The following is a 15609-nucleotide window of genomic DNA, read 5'->3' as shown; positions in this document are numbered from 1 at the left end:
TCTATTTAATTAGATACATTTCCATTCCCACCCCTAATTTACAGCTTATATTTATGTATTTTCATAATGCAAATGAATAGAAAAATTTAAAAATTAATGCATAGCCAGTATATGAATTAAACAGAACAAATATTTATTACACATTCAGTAACTTTTACTTTCTATATGAATTTCTTCATAATGGGATCCCTCCACTTACAGATGGAGGTTTAGGTCACGTATTATTTTTAATATTTGTATTTATTTACAGGCCTACTGCGCCCGTGACGCCCTCGCCAAAAACCTTTACAGTCGCCTGTTCAGCTGGCTCGTCACCAGAATCAACGAAAGCATTAAAGTGAGAAGCAATGGTTCATAAATAAATGTTTTAGATAGCTTCGACATGTTTATACGTGTCGCAACCCCCTCCTGCTAACGCAGAGTACATTGTGTCCCTGCAGGCACAGACTAAAGCTCGCCACAAGGTCATGGGCGTGCTGGACATCTATGGCTTTGAGATATTTGAGGTAAGGTGGTGGTTGTTGTTTTTTTTCCCCCTGATAAGCCACAAGGATAGAAAATCCAACCGCCCAAACATTCCATTAGTAAAATGTGGCCCCAGGGCTTTTGCTTACGTGCGTCTGTACCTGTGTTGATCTTATCAGATAGAACTGAGGGCTGCAGATAAACCCGGAAATCAGATTAGTTCAGTCGTATTGCTCACGTCGCTGCAGTGATGTATAATAAATGATTTCCCTGCTAAAATCAGCATTTCACAGCAGAATAGGACACAGGGCATTAATCCCTATCACAGTGGTTCTCAACCTGAACATTGAAGAACAGTCATGTGGAGACAGGGCCATCTATAAGGGGGAATAAAGGGGAGAGATTTTTAGGGTCCATCCATAAAGTCAGCAAAATGATGGTCCATTGTTCTATCAATCTGTGATAACCACATTCATTTATTTATCTGAATAATATCCACTGTTATCCAGGAAGTTTATTATTATTTGTGCCATAGTATATAGTCATCTTAAAGCTGTGAATCCTTGTTTAAATCTGAAATAAACTGGGTTAAAAGTGACCATAAATGGTGGAAAAAGTGGTGAAATTGGTTTAAAGTTGCAAATTAGAGTGGGCAAAAACGGACAGAAAAACCAGTAAATAGGGTACAAAGTGTCAATATTGGCTTAAAAGTGAAATTTGGGGTAATTTAAAAGGTAAGAACAATTAGTTTAAACTGGCAAATAATGGACTTGACAAATTATGAATGTGGTTAAATTGGCAAAAATTAGCATGAAATGTGGTGAAGAAGTTAAAAGTGACAATAAGTAGTGGGAAGGGTTTATAAGTGCCGAAAATATCTTGAAAGTGGAAGAAATCACTGAAATTTGATGGAGAAACGGCAGAACTGGGAGTAATTTAGCAGAAATGCATTAAAAAGAGCAAAAATATGGCAAGAAAAAGTGATGAAAATAGGTTAAAATATGGAATGTTTGGTGTAGTTGCAGAACAATTGAAAAAAAAAAAAACAGAATGGGCTCAAATTGTTAAAAAAAACATTCTTAGTTTCTTGTAGGATTTACTTATAGCATGTCATTTGAGCTGTCTTTACTTTCAACAGCGTTTAGGGACAGTAAATATTAATATGTAATATCTTGACCCTTGCTTGATAACTAGTATGAGCGTCTAAAATGCACTTTAACCCACATTTTGAGTTTTCAGTTCTCCACTCAACTACTCATGTCTGACTTGTCTTAAGTTCCTCTCCTCTGTCTGTTGTCTTGTGTCTTGGTTCTCCAGGATGGAGTAAGTAAGCGTTCACACCGCCCTGGTTTGCTGTGCTACCATCTCAACTCTTGTTTTTTTTTTTTTTTTTAATTATTATTTCTTAATTTAATGTATGTATTTTGCCTATTTAACAGCGTGTTAAATCAGGGCTTATGGTGTGCAGAGCAGCCATGAGCTGAAAGGATGCTAACAGTGGCAATGCACTCAGATGACAGTTTAATCAGTACACCTAGCTAAAAGCTAAAAGCAATGCTACTGATTGCAAGATGGGGGGGAAACAAAACTGGTATTTAATACAATTTATGGGTCGTACGTGCCCCCAAACGCTACATTTATATCAGTGTGGTAGTGGAGAATAAATGCTAACAAAGTAAACTAGTTTACTGCTACCTCGAAAATGTTTTGTTAGATAAAATGATATTGTGAGCTTCTTAGATCAATGAATCGAACATTATTTACTGCAAGTAGAAAAGAAAAAAACGTTCAAAATATCAGTTTTGTGGGATCAAATGTCCAATATACAGATACATAGAAGCGTTTTTAATTTCATTATTTCCATGATTTTTTTTTTTGTTTTTCTTTGTCGGATAAGGACAAAGATTTGTTTTTTAGAATAAGAATAAAACTCCAAATCCCATAATGCAATGCAAGAAAAAAACTTCAACTTTCATTTCTTTCTGGAGTTAATGTTGTTCGATTCATTAATATGCTGCTTATATTATGGTTTTATCTAATAAAAAGTAATTATTGTTTCACCCCAGGTGTACTGAATAAGCTTCCAGTTGATTTTACTGCTGCCATTTTACTTGGCATCTTTGTAGATTCTGCTCACCAAGCAGAGCAGAATTAAATTTGAAGTAGTTTATTGCTTGCTTGTTTGTAAATTCTATCAACAAGACCAATATTTGTGCTTGGCTTTAGCTTCGAAGTGCTAATGTAGCCTATTAGCTTAGCAACTTTGATGTTAAACATTAGATTTCTCAACAGAGCCTGATCGACAGTAACTGCACTCATTAAATACAATAAATAGAAGTAATGCAGTGCACCTTGTAACTTTACAATAAATAACATTTAACACATTAGCATTTTTAGCATCTTCGTGTTTCAGCTAGCAGTTCACCCCGGGTCTATTGAATAAGGTTGTGATTGCGTTAAATTCTGCCATTTTTTTTTTTTTTTTACATATTTGTAGATTCTGCTAATAAGTAAGTCATTTATTGTTTGTTTCTTTGTAAATCATATGAACAAGATCAACAGTTATATTTAAAAAGGCAACCCCTGCTTGGCTTTAGCTTCAAAATGCTAACGTAGCCTATTAGCTTAGCAACTTTTTTAATTTCTCGATAGAGCCTTAAGTGAAGTAACTGCACTTATTAAATACAATAAATAGAAGTAGTGCAGTGCACCTTGTAACTTTGTAATAAAGCGCATTTGACATTTAACACATTAGCATTGTTATCGTCTTAGCGTTTCAGCTAGCAATGGAGTCTGAATAAGGTGTTCCCCTGCTTAGCTTTAGCTTCAAAATGTTATTGTAGCTGATTAGCTTAGCAACTTTGTTGTGAAACATTTCTAGATAGAGCCTTTAGTGAAGTAATTGCACCAGCAGTGCACCTTGTAACTTTATAATAAAGCACTTACGATTTTACACATTAGCGTTTCAGCATCTTAGCGTTTTCAGCTAGCAGTTCATGGCTATTTCTGTAAATCTTATATTTTATTTACGTTTTTGGGGGTTTTTTTTTAATGCTCACAAGAGAAATACAATGTTTTACTTTAATATTTCATAATTTCTTCAATCATTTTTTTGGGAAAATCAGGTTAATGTTATGATTTTGTTGCTTTTATATATACATATACCCTGATTACAACAAAACCGTAACTCCTGTTTGATTCTGGGTGTTTTTTTGTTTTGTTTTTACTAAACCAATAACCCCAGCGTGTGTTCTGAGGAAATGCAGCTAACCCCTTCCTGCTTGAGTTACAATTGACAAATAATGAAGTAACATTGAGGGTAAAAGTGGAATCTCGATTTAAGATATTGATTAAAAAAAATCAGTTAAATGAAAACTATTCACTGTGGCCGTTCATTTTCACCCAAAATGCATTTGGGCCTTCCTCGTGGTTTTTAATTTAAGAAATATACACAATCACTTTTTTTTGTAGTGTTCTAATAAGAGCTAATTATTTGAATTAAACCGTTTTTGTCTCTCGCTGCTGCTTGTTTGCAGGACAACAGCTTTGAGCAATTCGTTATCAACTACTGCAACGAGAAGCTGCAGCAGATCTTCATCGAGCTCACGCTGCGTGAGGAGCAGGAGGAGTATGTCCGAGAGGTCCGTGAGTTGATTTACGCAGCAGGCGTGTGCAAATGAGTTTGTAATTATCATATCCTCTGCTGAGAAACTGCATGTTCACACAAGATGTTGGCAATGATTATTACAACTACTGGTAAATCTGCTCCCATTTAATACATTTGGGCATCCACTGCAGGTAATTTCCAGAAAGGAAACTTAATTTTATGCTGTGCATTGGGCATAAGGTCAACAACCTGCGGTTCTTTGGTTTCTCTACTGCAGCTCCTATCACAGAGGGAACAAGAAATCACTATATTCCAATAATTCCAGCAAGTTAATTTTATCTTTTTTTTAAATAATTTGTTATGGTTTTTTTTAATTCAGGAAATTTACTTTCATCTCCTTTGCATGCACAAAAAAACAGTAAAAAACACCCCCCAAGGAAATTTTTAAAAATATACACAAAATACACAAATTAAATCCCTCTCCCAAAAGAAACGAACAAAAAAAAACACACAAAATACACAAAATGGCTCCAAAACAAATGTAGAACAACACACAAAAAAACACAATAATACACAAAAAAACTCCAAAAATATTATAGAAAAATAGAAAAATACACAAAATGAATCCCAAAAAAAGCAATAAAAGAAAAATACACAAAACGACTCCAAAAGAATTATAGAAAAATCCACAAAAACAATCTCAAATTAATTTTTTGAAATAAAAAACACAATAATACACAAAATGACTAAAAAAACATACAAAATTACAGAAAAATACACTAAACAGTCAACATGTGTGGAAAAATATTTCATGCTGGCCCGACTGCTTCTTCGGGCCCGGGGGCGGCTCATGGGTTTTGCAGTAGCGGCTCTTGGAATCACATTTGTCATGGACGCACTGGCCTCGGGCTGTGGGATAACACTCATACTGGGCTCAACCATAGACACGTTGTTCCCAAATACCTGTTTTATGTAACTTCCACTCACTTCCTCCTCTGCTCACAGCCACCACCATTATTCCTAAGCCGCACACTGGTCACCAGACTGGCTTGATAACACAACAATAAGCACAATATACACAACCACAATTTCACATCACATCACTTGAAACTTATTGACTATTCCCCACCCATTCGTTTTCCTATCTTGTATCCCTCCTCCCTGTTAACTCCCCCCCCCCACCCCCCTCACCCTGGTGTAACACTGCCCTCTCTCTTTTTTACATCCTCCCTTTAATAAAGTATTTACCCTTCCCTAGGGAGGGCTGGTGATGGTCACAATTATGCAATGAAATAAATTCATTTATTTAATTGCAATAATAAAATATGCATTGCTGTTAAAAGATTGCACTTCTTGTAGTGTTAACCTTCAACAGCATGTGCAGACAAGGTGAAAAAAAGGAAAAAAATTTCATTTTTCATGTGTTGTCTTTTGTAAAAAAAAAAAAACAAAAAAAATAATATTTTTCATGTCTGTGAATAACTGTCTTTTCTTTTCTTTTTTTACATGGGTGAAATAAACTAACATAAACAAACATTTACTCCAAAAAACACAGGATAACTACAAAAATTACTGAAAATACACAAAACAACAAACGTTCACAAAATGACGAACTGTTCAGCGACTGGGGGTGTGGGGGTAACCTGATAATTCTGTTTGGCTGGCTACGCCCAAAAATAACTCATGAGGACACATCAAAGCGATCAGCAGATGCCTTTGAAGAAGACTGAAAGTTTGTGTGAAACATAGAAGATCGAAGTAAATTTGCTATAAAAAAAAAGTTGTCGGATTAAATGAAACTTTTACATATTATTCATAAAGAAGACAAAAATAACTTAGTTGGAATTACTGTTCGGAAATAAAGGAAACTTCAAAGCAAAATGAAAACCTTAAAAATATATTCCATTATGTAACATTGCTAAAAAAAAAAAAAATCTGCATGAAGTTGTTTATAACCACCATTTATGTAATGCAGTAATTAATTCAGTAATTTTATTTATTTATTTTTTATCCACCGTTTCCCCTTTATCCACCAAACTCTCCATCTGTTCTTTTTCTTTCTGTGGGATGGAAACGACCCCCCCCCCTGCTACTTTAAGAGTAAACACTCCCCTTGTGGGCCCAAAAAGCTCTGTTTGTTTTCAAAGTCCCATGTGTGAGTGCGGCAGCGGTGACCCCCACACCCCCTCTTTCAAACCATACGTTGTCACCAGTTGATATTTGGCATCTGGCCTCCGTCCAGTGGTCGGCATGGGAAAATACCACAGAGCGACGGACAGAAAGGAGGGAAAAAAACAACAATCGAGAATGTAGCCAGTCACCCCTCAAGTTTAAGCCACGCCCCCTTATCTGAAAACATAGCGACCGATGTTCCCACATTCGTTTGTTTTTTTCTTATGAAAGGTTTTGAGCTTCAGTGAATAAAGGCTGATGATGGCTTTATTATGGAGTTATTGTCAAAGTAGTTTCATCAACATATAGAGAGTTTTTAGAGTTTCAAAGCTTGGTTTAACCCAATTTTTCGGGTGTTACCCATTTTAAACAAACGTGAACTTTCATCCCCAACCTGCGCCCACTGCCCCCCAAATTTTGGGTGTGCATTGCCACGATGCGATTACAGTACAGTACAGTACAAAATGGTATGAAACACAATTTATTTAATTTTTTTCAAATTTGCGAGAACAAGTAAACAGTAACAAACTGTAATTCAAGTAAATACGGTGTATCAGAAACAAGTACGTGGTATGTTTATCAAACTGTCAAAATTAAATGTAATTAAATGATTTGCTTTTACAAAAGATTCTGATTCTGTTAAGTTCTTAAATTGGTAATTGATTTACATGCTATGCAGATGTTAGCGCAATAAAATGGTTTTATTGTTAAAAAAAACATGATTAAAAAAATGAATTTACATTTTTTGGATCGATACGATAATCGCACAGTGAAGTATTCCGATAAATCGGCAAAATAATTTTTTTACACCCTTACCCCAAATAATCCTGACAAATAACACATTTTCAAATGTATTGAACAGGGAACAAGTAACATAATAATTACATAATAAATCAAAAACTAGAATAAACATAAAACTAATTTAAAAATACAGGTAATTACGAAATATTGTTGGTAGTGTGTTCCAAAAAAGCTTAAGAAAACGAATAAGGATATTCAGTGCATGTATGAAATGAACTGACAGGGTAAAAGGAACATCATGTTTCATAAATTAAACTCATTACGTGCATTAAAAACTAAATGTAATAGTGCAGCAGTCAAAAATACAGGAAATAACAAAACATTGTTTGCAATCTGTGTCAAAAAGCTTCAGAAAACAAAAAAGAAAACGATTTTTTTAAGTCAGTTATTGTAAGTTTGTGAACATTAACGTGTTTTTATTCCAGGGCATCGAGTGGACCAACATCGAGTATTTCAACAACGCTATTATCTGTGATCTCATTGAGAACGTAAGTCACTTTTTCCATTCTTGAAAAGCACATAATGCAGCATATTGTGACGTTTTGAGCATCTCCTTTGGAAACTTGTACCGTCTCCTGCTCCAGAACCAGAACGGTATCCTGGCCATGTTGGATGAGGAGTGTCTGAGACCAGGGACGGTCACTGACGAGACTTTCTTAGACAAACTGAACACAATCTGCGGCGAGCACCAACATTTCGAGAGTCGTTTGAGTAAAAACTCCAAGTTCCTCACCGACCACAGCCTGCCGCACAACTGCTTCCGTATCCAGCACTACGCCGGGAAGGTACTAGACATTAAAAAAAAACCATGTTGATAGAGAGCAGATGAAATACTCAAAGGAAGCTGTGTTTGTTGTCATTGTTTTCGTTGACTACATTTTTTACACCCTAAAGCCACTTTTTTTCTGCTGAATTCATTTATAATTAGGTATGAATTAATGTAGTTTATTGATCCTAGTCCCACTCTTTATATTTTACTCTAAGTATTTAAATTTAGTGTTTTTATTTGTAAAATGTCAGAGTGGCTGCCCTCTATGGGTTGCAATTGAATTAGATTAGTGACATCACTGTCACTTTTGGCCCCGCCTATAAAAGATGAGAGGAGGGACTAGGTTTCCTGCTCTCACAGCCCTCAGTGAGCATTGATTGACAGCTCCATGCAGAACTGTGTAACGCTGTGGGGACCGAAAGGCTGTAATTGGGCGTGTCTTAACTACTCTAGGAGCAACGCCCATAATCAAAGCTTTTTTAAAAAAATTTTGAATGCAAGATCAGCAAAAACCTGGGAATGTACTTACACTTTAAGTGACGATAACAATACTATGAATAAATAAATAATCAATAAAAAAAAGATGTGAATGAAAACTATATCAAAATGTATTGATATTTTTGGAAACTAATAAAAACTAAATTATAATGTCCACGTCGGCGAAAATCCAGTAAGAACCAAGTTTGGAAGGTGTCCAATTGAGATGTAACGATTAATCGTAAGGCAGTTAAAAATCGATTCATAGGTATCTCGATTCACATCGATACTGTGAAAATTTAATCAGTTTTTTTTTTTTACCTTTTTTTAACCAGCAGAGGGCGCTATCCAGAAGTGCTGGCGGCGGGCGGATTCTGCTAATACTTTCTTTCTTGCCGACTTGTACTTTTAAACATGTTCATAAATGATTCATTACCCCTTTAGCACCAAAAAATATCTGTAATATTATGTGAATATCTGTAAAAGTCACATTTTTCTATTAGCTCTGTCTGCTAGCGTAGCATCTCTTCTTCACTGCCAGAATATCTGCATGCCAACTGACCACTGGGTTACCAGCGCCCTCTGCTGGTCCAAACAAATATCTGACTTAAATACAGTGAAATGACTGTTTTTTAAAGTCCAATTGTTACACAAAAAACATTTTCAGTTGCACTTTTAAAAAGAAAAATAACTATTATGCAGTTTTGCATTGTTTACTATAGAACCATAATTTAAATAATTAATAGACTTCTTCTTCATTTGTATTATTCCTTTATTTATTTCATTCAAGATTTATTTTTTGTTAAATTGCATTGTTTTGAATAGTTTATCAAGGGATTCTTTTGACAATGAAAAATAAAAGGAAAACAGCATAGTTTTTTACAGTTTTTTTCCCCCAATAAAGGAATATTTTTCAGTCATCATTTTTCTACAGTCCCATTTCGTAAAATATATTGTGAGAGAATCGTATCGTGAACCCAGTATCGTGAATCGAATCATATCGGGAGTTGAGGGAATCGTTACATCTCTAGTGTCCAATCAAAACCACCAGTAAATAATCCAATAGGAAGTAAGCTGATTGTGTTTATGACCGTAATCTTTGTGTGTATTTACAAACAATGGCTATCATTTATAAACATTGCATGAAAATGTGTGCAAATTTGAGTGCACATTTGGTCGTATGAAGGGATGCATGAAACATTGGTATCTGACCAATCCCAGCGCACAAATGATGCCTCCTGTTTCGGAGGGCCCGCCCACTGAGGTCAAACAAGAAAAGATGAAAATCAGCATCCTCACATTCTGAACGTGTGAAAACTAGAATTAAAGAAGCGCATTTAAACTCTCCGTGGAAGAGGATCAGCTACTGAGCAGGTGATGTCTGCCCCCCTGTGTGCACTTCGAGTAACTTGACAACAGATATCCTGGAGACTCACATGGATATAAAGTGTATTTCAGCCTCAGTCCACAATGAATGTGTGTCTGCTCATGTTTAAATGACAGCCGAGGTCAGTTTAATACTTTGTTTTTAGTCACAGTCATATTTTGCTGTGTTGCATTACAGTTCCACACACTGTTCGACTAATATCTTAATTCGTTGACGGAAGCTAGTCCGATACTAACTTTTGACTAAACCTCAGTTGTATTTTAGTCAAAAGACTTTGACTAAAACTAAACGTGTGTGTGTTCCGTGTTTCTTTAGGTGCTCTATCGTGTGGAAGGCTTCGTGGATAAGAACAACGACCTGTTGTACAGAGACTTGTCTCAGGCCATGTTCAAGGCCAACCATAACCTGATGAAGCAGCTGTTCCCTGAAGGAAACCCTGCTAAAGTCAACCTCAAACGACCTCCAACCGCTGGGTTTCAGTTCAAGGCGTCGGTGGGAACGCTGATGAAGAACCTTCAAACCAAGAACCCAAACTACATCAGGTACCGTCACCTCGTCTCGGTTCTCCATCTTTGTATTTGAACATTTTTAATCTAGAGGTCAGGGTTGGGGTCATTTATAATTGTAATTGTGTAATTGGTGAGGATGCAGAAGGCATGTAAGTAAGTGGAATGAAACAGTATTTAGTGCCTCGTGAATACATTTATCTCTTTAGTTTTTTTCATTTCTGGTCATCTCCCTCCTGATGTATTTTCAGTTCTAGTTTCATGTTCTAATCAAGTTTATTTCTTTCATCATTTTATGTGTTTTTGGTGTCATTTTGGGTGTTTTTGGTGTCATTATGTTGTTGTTTGTCTGTTCTTTTTATTATTCAGTATATCTTTCTCCTATTTTCTGTGTTTTTGTTGTTGTTTTAGTGTGTTCTTGGTATTATTTCAATTATTTTCTCTCAGTGGGTGTGTTTTTTGTGTCATTTGGTTGTTTCTTATGTCATTTTGTAAGTTTCTCTGTTATATTTGTGTATTTTGTTGAGATCTTGTGTATTTTTCTCTCATTTAGTGTGTTTTTGTTGTTGTTTTGTGTGAGTTGCTGGTAATAGTAAGTATTTTTCTCACTTAATGTGTGTGTTTTAAGTGTCATTTTGTGTATTTTGTTGTTGTTTTGTGAGTTGCTGTTAATATTTAGTATGATTATCATTTTTAACTCAAAATAATTATTTCAAAAACCCATATTTTTAATGCTTTTATTTGTTTATTTTCCTCTCTCTCTCACTCAAGTACCCTGTGCAGTGCCATATCGCGTACCCCCATTTGAGAAACACTGATCTAGAGCATTTGTTTTCCTAGATGCATCAAACCCAACGATAAGAAGACTCCCCACATCTTCACCGACTCCCTGGTCCGTCACCAGGTCAGCTACCTGGGTCTGATGGAGAACGTCCGTGTGAGGAGGGCGGGATACGCCTTCAGACAGCCCTACGAGCCCTGCCTGGAACGCTACAAAATGCTCTGCAGAAGGACCTGGCCGCATTGGAGGGGCCCGGCCAGGTAACCATGGCAATATTAATAAATAGGAACCTAAAAAAAGGTCTCCATCCTAGAAACTTTCCAGGATGAATTCCTCCAAGGTTTGTGGTGGAAAACAGATAAATGCTCCCAGGTGTCCTCAGCTGGGGCACTGAACCTTAGATTGATCCCAGTGGATTGTGTTTATGTATAAATGTGTGTGTGCGCATACGAGTGTGTGGTCAGTCCTCAGTGACTGTAGCTGGAGTGGTCAGCTCCCAGGTGTGAAACATTGGGAATGGGTTCTGATGACTTTCACATGGAAAAAGCTACCCCTAACAAAGGGAAATGAGTGATTAGATCAGACATGGGTAACTGGGGGGCCCGGGGGGGCCACATGCACCCCTCTGTAGAATTCAGTGCTTCCCCCAAAATAAACGGAAATCATTAGTAAACGGCGAGGAAATTTGTTTGCACTAAATGGCAGAAAAATACACACAAAATCTGGGGAAAAAACACAAAATCTGGAGAAAAAAAACCCCCACAAAAATATACAAAATGACTATATTACAGAAAATACACTGAAAAAGATCAAAATACACACAATAACTCCCCCAAAAATTGCAGAAAAATACACAATTATTCTAAAAACATTCAAATTTACAGAAAATACACTAAATTGTCAACAGATATGAAAAATCCAATCATGTATTGTTTTCATTTTTTGTGTGTCTTTTGTAAAGTATTTATTTTGTTATTTCATAAGTATTTTTAGTTTTACATGTCCAAAATAAACTAATAACTAACAGAAACACACAGATTTACTCCAAAAGACACAGGATAAATACAAAAATATACTGAAAAGCACACAAAACAACAAGAAAAATACACAATATTACTCCAAAAGCACACAAAACAACAAGAAAAATACACAATATTACTCCAAAAACACACAAAACAACAAGAAAAATACACAATATTACTCCAAAAACACACAAAACAACAAGAAAAATACACAGAATTACATAAATACCGGTATACAAGAAAAAACACCAAAAAAACAGAAAACGACAACGTAAATATAAAATAATGACAGAAAAACACACCAAACAATAAGAAAAATATACAAAACAACAATAACACCCACAAACCCATTTTTGTTTCCTGTGTTAATGTTCAGATTGTTCATTATTCTAAGACTATCACAGTTTTGTGGCCCCCGCTGTGATAAACTACCCGTCTCTAGATTAGCTGGACTGGACCACATCATGCAACAGAACTATATTTAAAAGTTGCTATAGAATACATATATGTTTTTTATTCTGTGGCCGCATCACATTCCAGCTGTTCATTGTTCAGCAGATGAACAGTTTCCTCTTTAACCCACAGCATGTTGAGACATTCTGAACAGATCCGTATATCCTGCTTCTCGTATGTTTTGACTCCCACTAGAGTAAAACACAGATTCTTATCTGTAGCACAACATGTTTCTAAAGACTGTTTTTCTGAGCTGGATTCTTACATGTACTTCATACACAAAATGACTCTAAGAAGTAGAGAAAAATACACAATATTACACAAAATTAATCCCAAAAAAAGGAAATTAAAGAGAAGTGCACTAAAATACACAAAATTACTCCAAGAATAAAAAATACACAAAAAGTTTTTTCTGAGCTGGATTCTTACATGTACCTCATACACAAAATTATTCCAAGAAAATTATAGAAAAAAACACAATATTACACAAAATGAATCCCAAAAAAAACAAATAAAAGAAAGTGCACTAAAATTCACAAAATTACTCCAAGAAAATTATAGAAAAATACACTAAGTATTTTTCTGAGCTGGATTCTTACATGTACTTCATACACAAAATGACTCTAAGAAAACTATAGAAAAATACACAAAAAAACACAATTACACAAAATTAATCTCAAAAAAAGAAAAAAAAATACTCAAAATGACTACAAGAAAATTGTAAAGAAAAATACACAAAGTTTTTTTCTGAACTGGATTCTTTAGAGTTTTTCAACCACTATGTGCCATGGGAAATTATTCAGTTTCACCTAATTGTTCTAAAAACCATTTTTGAAAACAAATAAATTATTCTGTAAATATGCCATTGAAAAAAAAACAATATTTAACAGAATAAAGTTCAATTGTAGATCTAATCATATTTAATGTTTTTATTTTTTTTGCTTTTATCCCTCCCATGACATCAAGTATGCAAAATATGAAAGATGAAAAGAAATGTTTTTTTGTTTGATTTGTATTCAACACACTTTGATAAGAATGACTGTATATCGTTAATTTGACTTTTTATTTGAAAATAAAGAAATATGGACCATCATAGAAACTTTTTTTGTTAGTTTGATTACTGATCATTTTACCAATTAAATATGTTTTAAATGGAGATGTATAGACACAAAAAAGGCTCAGACGCCCACATTAAAAACATGAACCCCAATATTTTCATGAATAAGCAAGTAACCAAGAGATCAAAAAGAAATTGGATGATGGATAATGTTTTGTGTATTTGACAGATCATTAAAAAAAAAAAATGGGTCAAAACCAACGTGTTATGATAAAAGATCATAAGAAAGGAAGGTTACCTTTTAAGGGCTTATTATTAACAGGCTCGGTAATTGTGATTAATTACATAAAATAACCCAAAAGATTACAGAAAAATACACAAAATGACTCCAAAAAAACATAGAAAAATTACAGAAAAATATATTAAAAAGCCAACATAGATGAAAAATCGAATCGTTATGTATTGTTTTCATTTTTCAGGTGTTTGTACATAAATGTATTTTCTTTTCTTTTTTACTCGGCCAAAATAAACTAATTAAAAGAAGCACAGAATTTTACTTCTTCAAAGTACACAAAAGAACAAATCTACACAAAAAGAATCTTAACAAAAATAAATAAAAATACAAAAAACTTAAAAAATCAAAAATTGTTTTTTGTTTATTTCATTCCTATTAAAAATGACTGAATATTGTATAAATAGACTACAAAGTTTCATTTTTTTTTTTTTTTTTACATTTTCGGTTGGTGGTGTGTCAGGGCCTCGGGATTTATTTATTCTTTCAATCAAAAGATGTACCTTGGCTCAAAAAAGGTTGAGAAACACTGCTTTTCTTTCTGGATTCTCCCACAGGGAAGGAGTGGAGGTCCTGATGGGAGACCTCCAGGTTCCACATGAAGAGTTCTCCTATGGAAGATCTAAGATTTTCATCAGGAACCCCAGAACGGTAAACGTGCACACACACACACAGATAAAGTCATGAATCTTTAAACTTCTTCAAAGCCCTGATGAAGAATCCAAAAGTGCTCATATTCGTCCACTTTTCTCACACTGGGATGATGTGGGAGTGAAGTGGGAATCACTCACAGCCTCCACTCCAGCAATTAGCGTCTTTAAAAACACATGGTTTCACTCAGCCGTGCCACCATTTACATGGGAAACCAGCGTCTGTTCTTCTTTAAGTGTTTAAGCCTCAAGCTCTTGGATTTTCTTTCTCCCCACCAGACCAGAGCTTGGAATAACATGATCTCATTATGGGAAGATGTGTTTTTATTTATTTTTTACTCATGGCTTTTACGTTTTGATTAACGTATCGTATCCATATCTGCAGCTGCACAAAGCCTGGAGGAATTTACGAATTATTCGGGTTTTTTTTTTTGTATTTCTCTAAAACTGAGACATTAGATCTGCCTATTGTTTACTGACAAGGTTAATAATATAATTTTTATATACCGCAGATGCCAAATAACTAAAGAGTGGATTGCATTTTTTTCACACCTGCAACAAAATTTGTTGGCTTCGATTTTTTATATATATATATATATATGCGTGCGTGCTAATCTGCACGCAACGCTAAAGGCAGTGATGCTTTCTTTTTTTTTTTTTTAGCAAGGTACTGAAGCATTAATTGGTTTTTTTTTTGATTTTCTCTTAAGTTTCATTTATTCAGACAACTTTTTCTTAGGAAATGTAATTTACTTTCATCTCCTGACATACTTTGACTGCCAACTGCCAGTCTTCTTCATAGACATCTGTTGATTGCTTTGATGTGTTTTTTTGCTTCCGTGTAGTTATTCCGGCAACTCAATTTGTCTTATTTTTAAATAATATGTTAAGGTTTCATTTATACAGACAACATTTTTCAGGAAATACTTACTTAGCCTTACCCTTAACCTTAACCATACCATAGCCCTACCTTTAACAGGGTAAGGAGATCAAAGTAAACTTCTTGGAAAAAAAAGTTGCCTAGATGAATGAACCCTTAACATATTATTTAAAAAGAGGACCAAATGCTGGAATTACTGATTTATTTCTTCCTTTTAAGCTAAAGCAACAACTTACAGTTGAAAATCACTTAAGAAATGTCATAAAATGTTAACATTTTTGTCGTGGACT

General features: G+C 34.8%; 1 protein-coding gene across 6 annotated transcripts in view; it reads left to right on the top strand.

Moving 5' to 3' along the window:
• myo1b (myosin IB) overlaps positions 1-15609 on the top strand; it is a 93064-nt gene that overhangs the window by 64835 nt on the left and 12620 nt on the right. For 3 of the 6 annotated variants that reach the window (XM_028435794.1, XM_028435791.1, XM_028435789.1), the window contains 9 exons: positions 251-337; positions 441-506; positions 1783-1788; positions 4002-4106; positions 7471-7533; positions 7630-7830; positions 9994-10220; positions 11025-11225; positions 14347-14440. In XM_028435794.1, coding sequence (XP_028291595.1) covers positions 251-337; positions 441-506; positions 1783-1788; positions 4002-4106; positions 7471-7533; positions 7630-7830; positions 9994-10220; positions 11025-11225; positions 14347-14440 — 1050 coding nt within the window. The remainder of the gene's footprint in view (positions 1-250; positions 338-440; positions 507-1782; positions 1789-4001; positions 4107-7470; positions 7534-7629; positions 7831-9993; positions 10221-11024; positions 11226-14346; positions 14441-15609) is intronic. The other 3 variants (XM_028435790.1, XM_028435795.1, XM_028435792.1) reach the window with 1 other exon arrangement.

The sequence above is a fragment of the Gouania willdenowi genome, chromosome 21 (genome assembly GCF_900634775.1).
Source record: "Gouania willdenowi chromosome 21, fGouWil2.1, whole genome shotgun sequence".
Taxonomy (NCBI): Eukaryota; Metazoa; Chordata; class Actinopteri; order Blenniiformes; family Gobiesocidae; genus Gouania; species Gouania willdenowi.
Note: the sequence above shows the minus strand (reverse complement) of the source record. Positions and strands in the feature narration are given on the sequence as shown.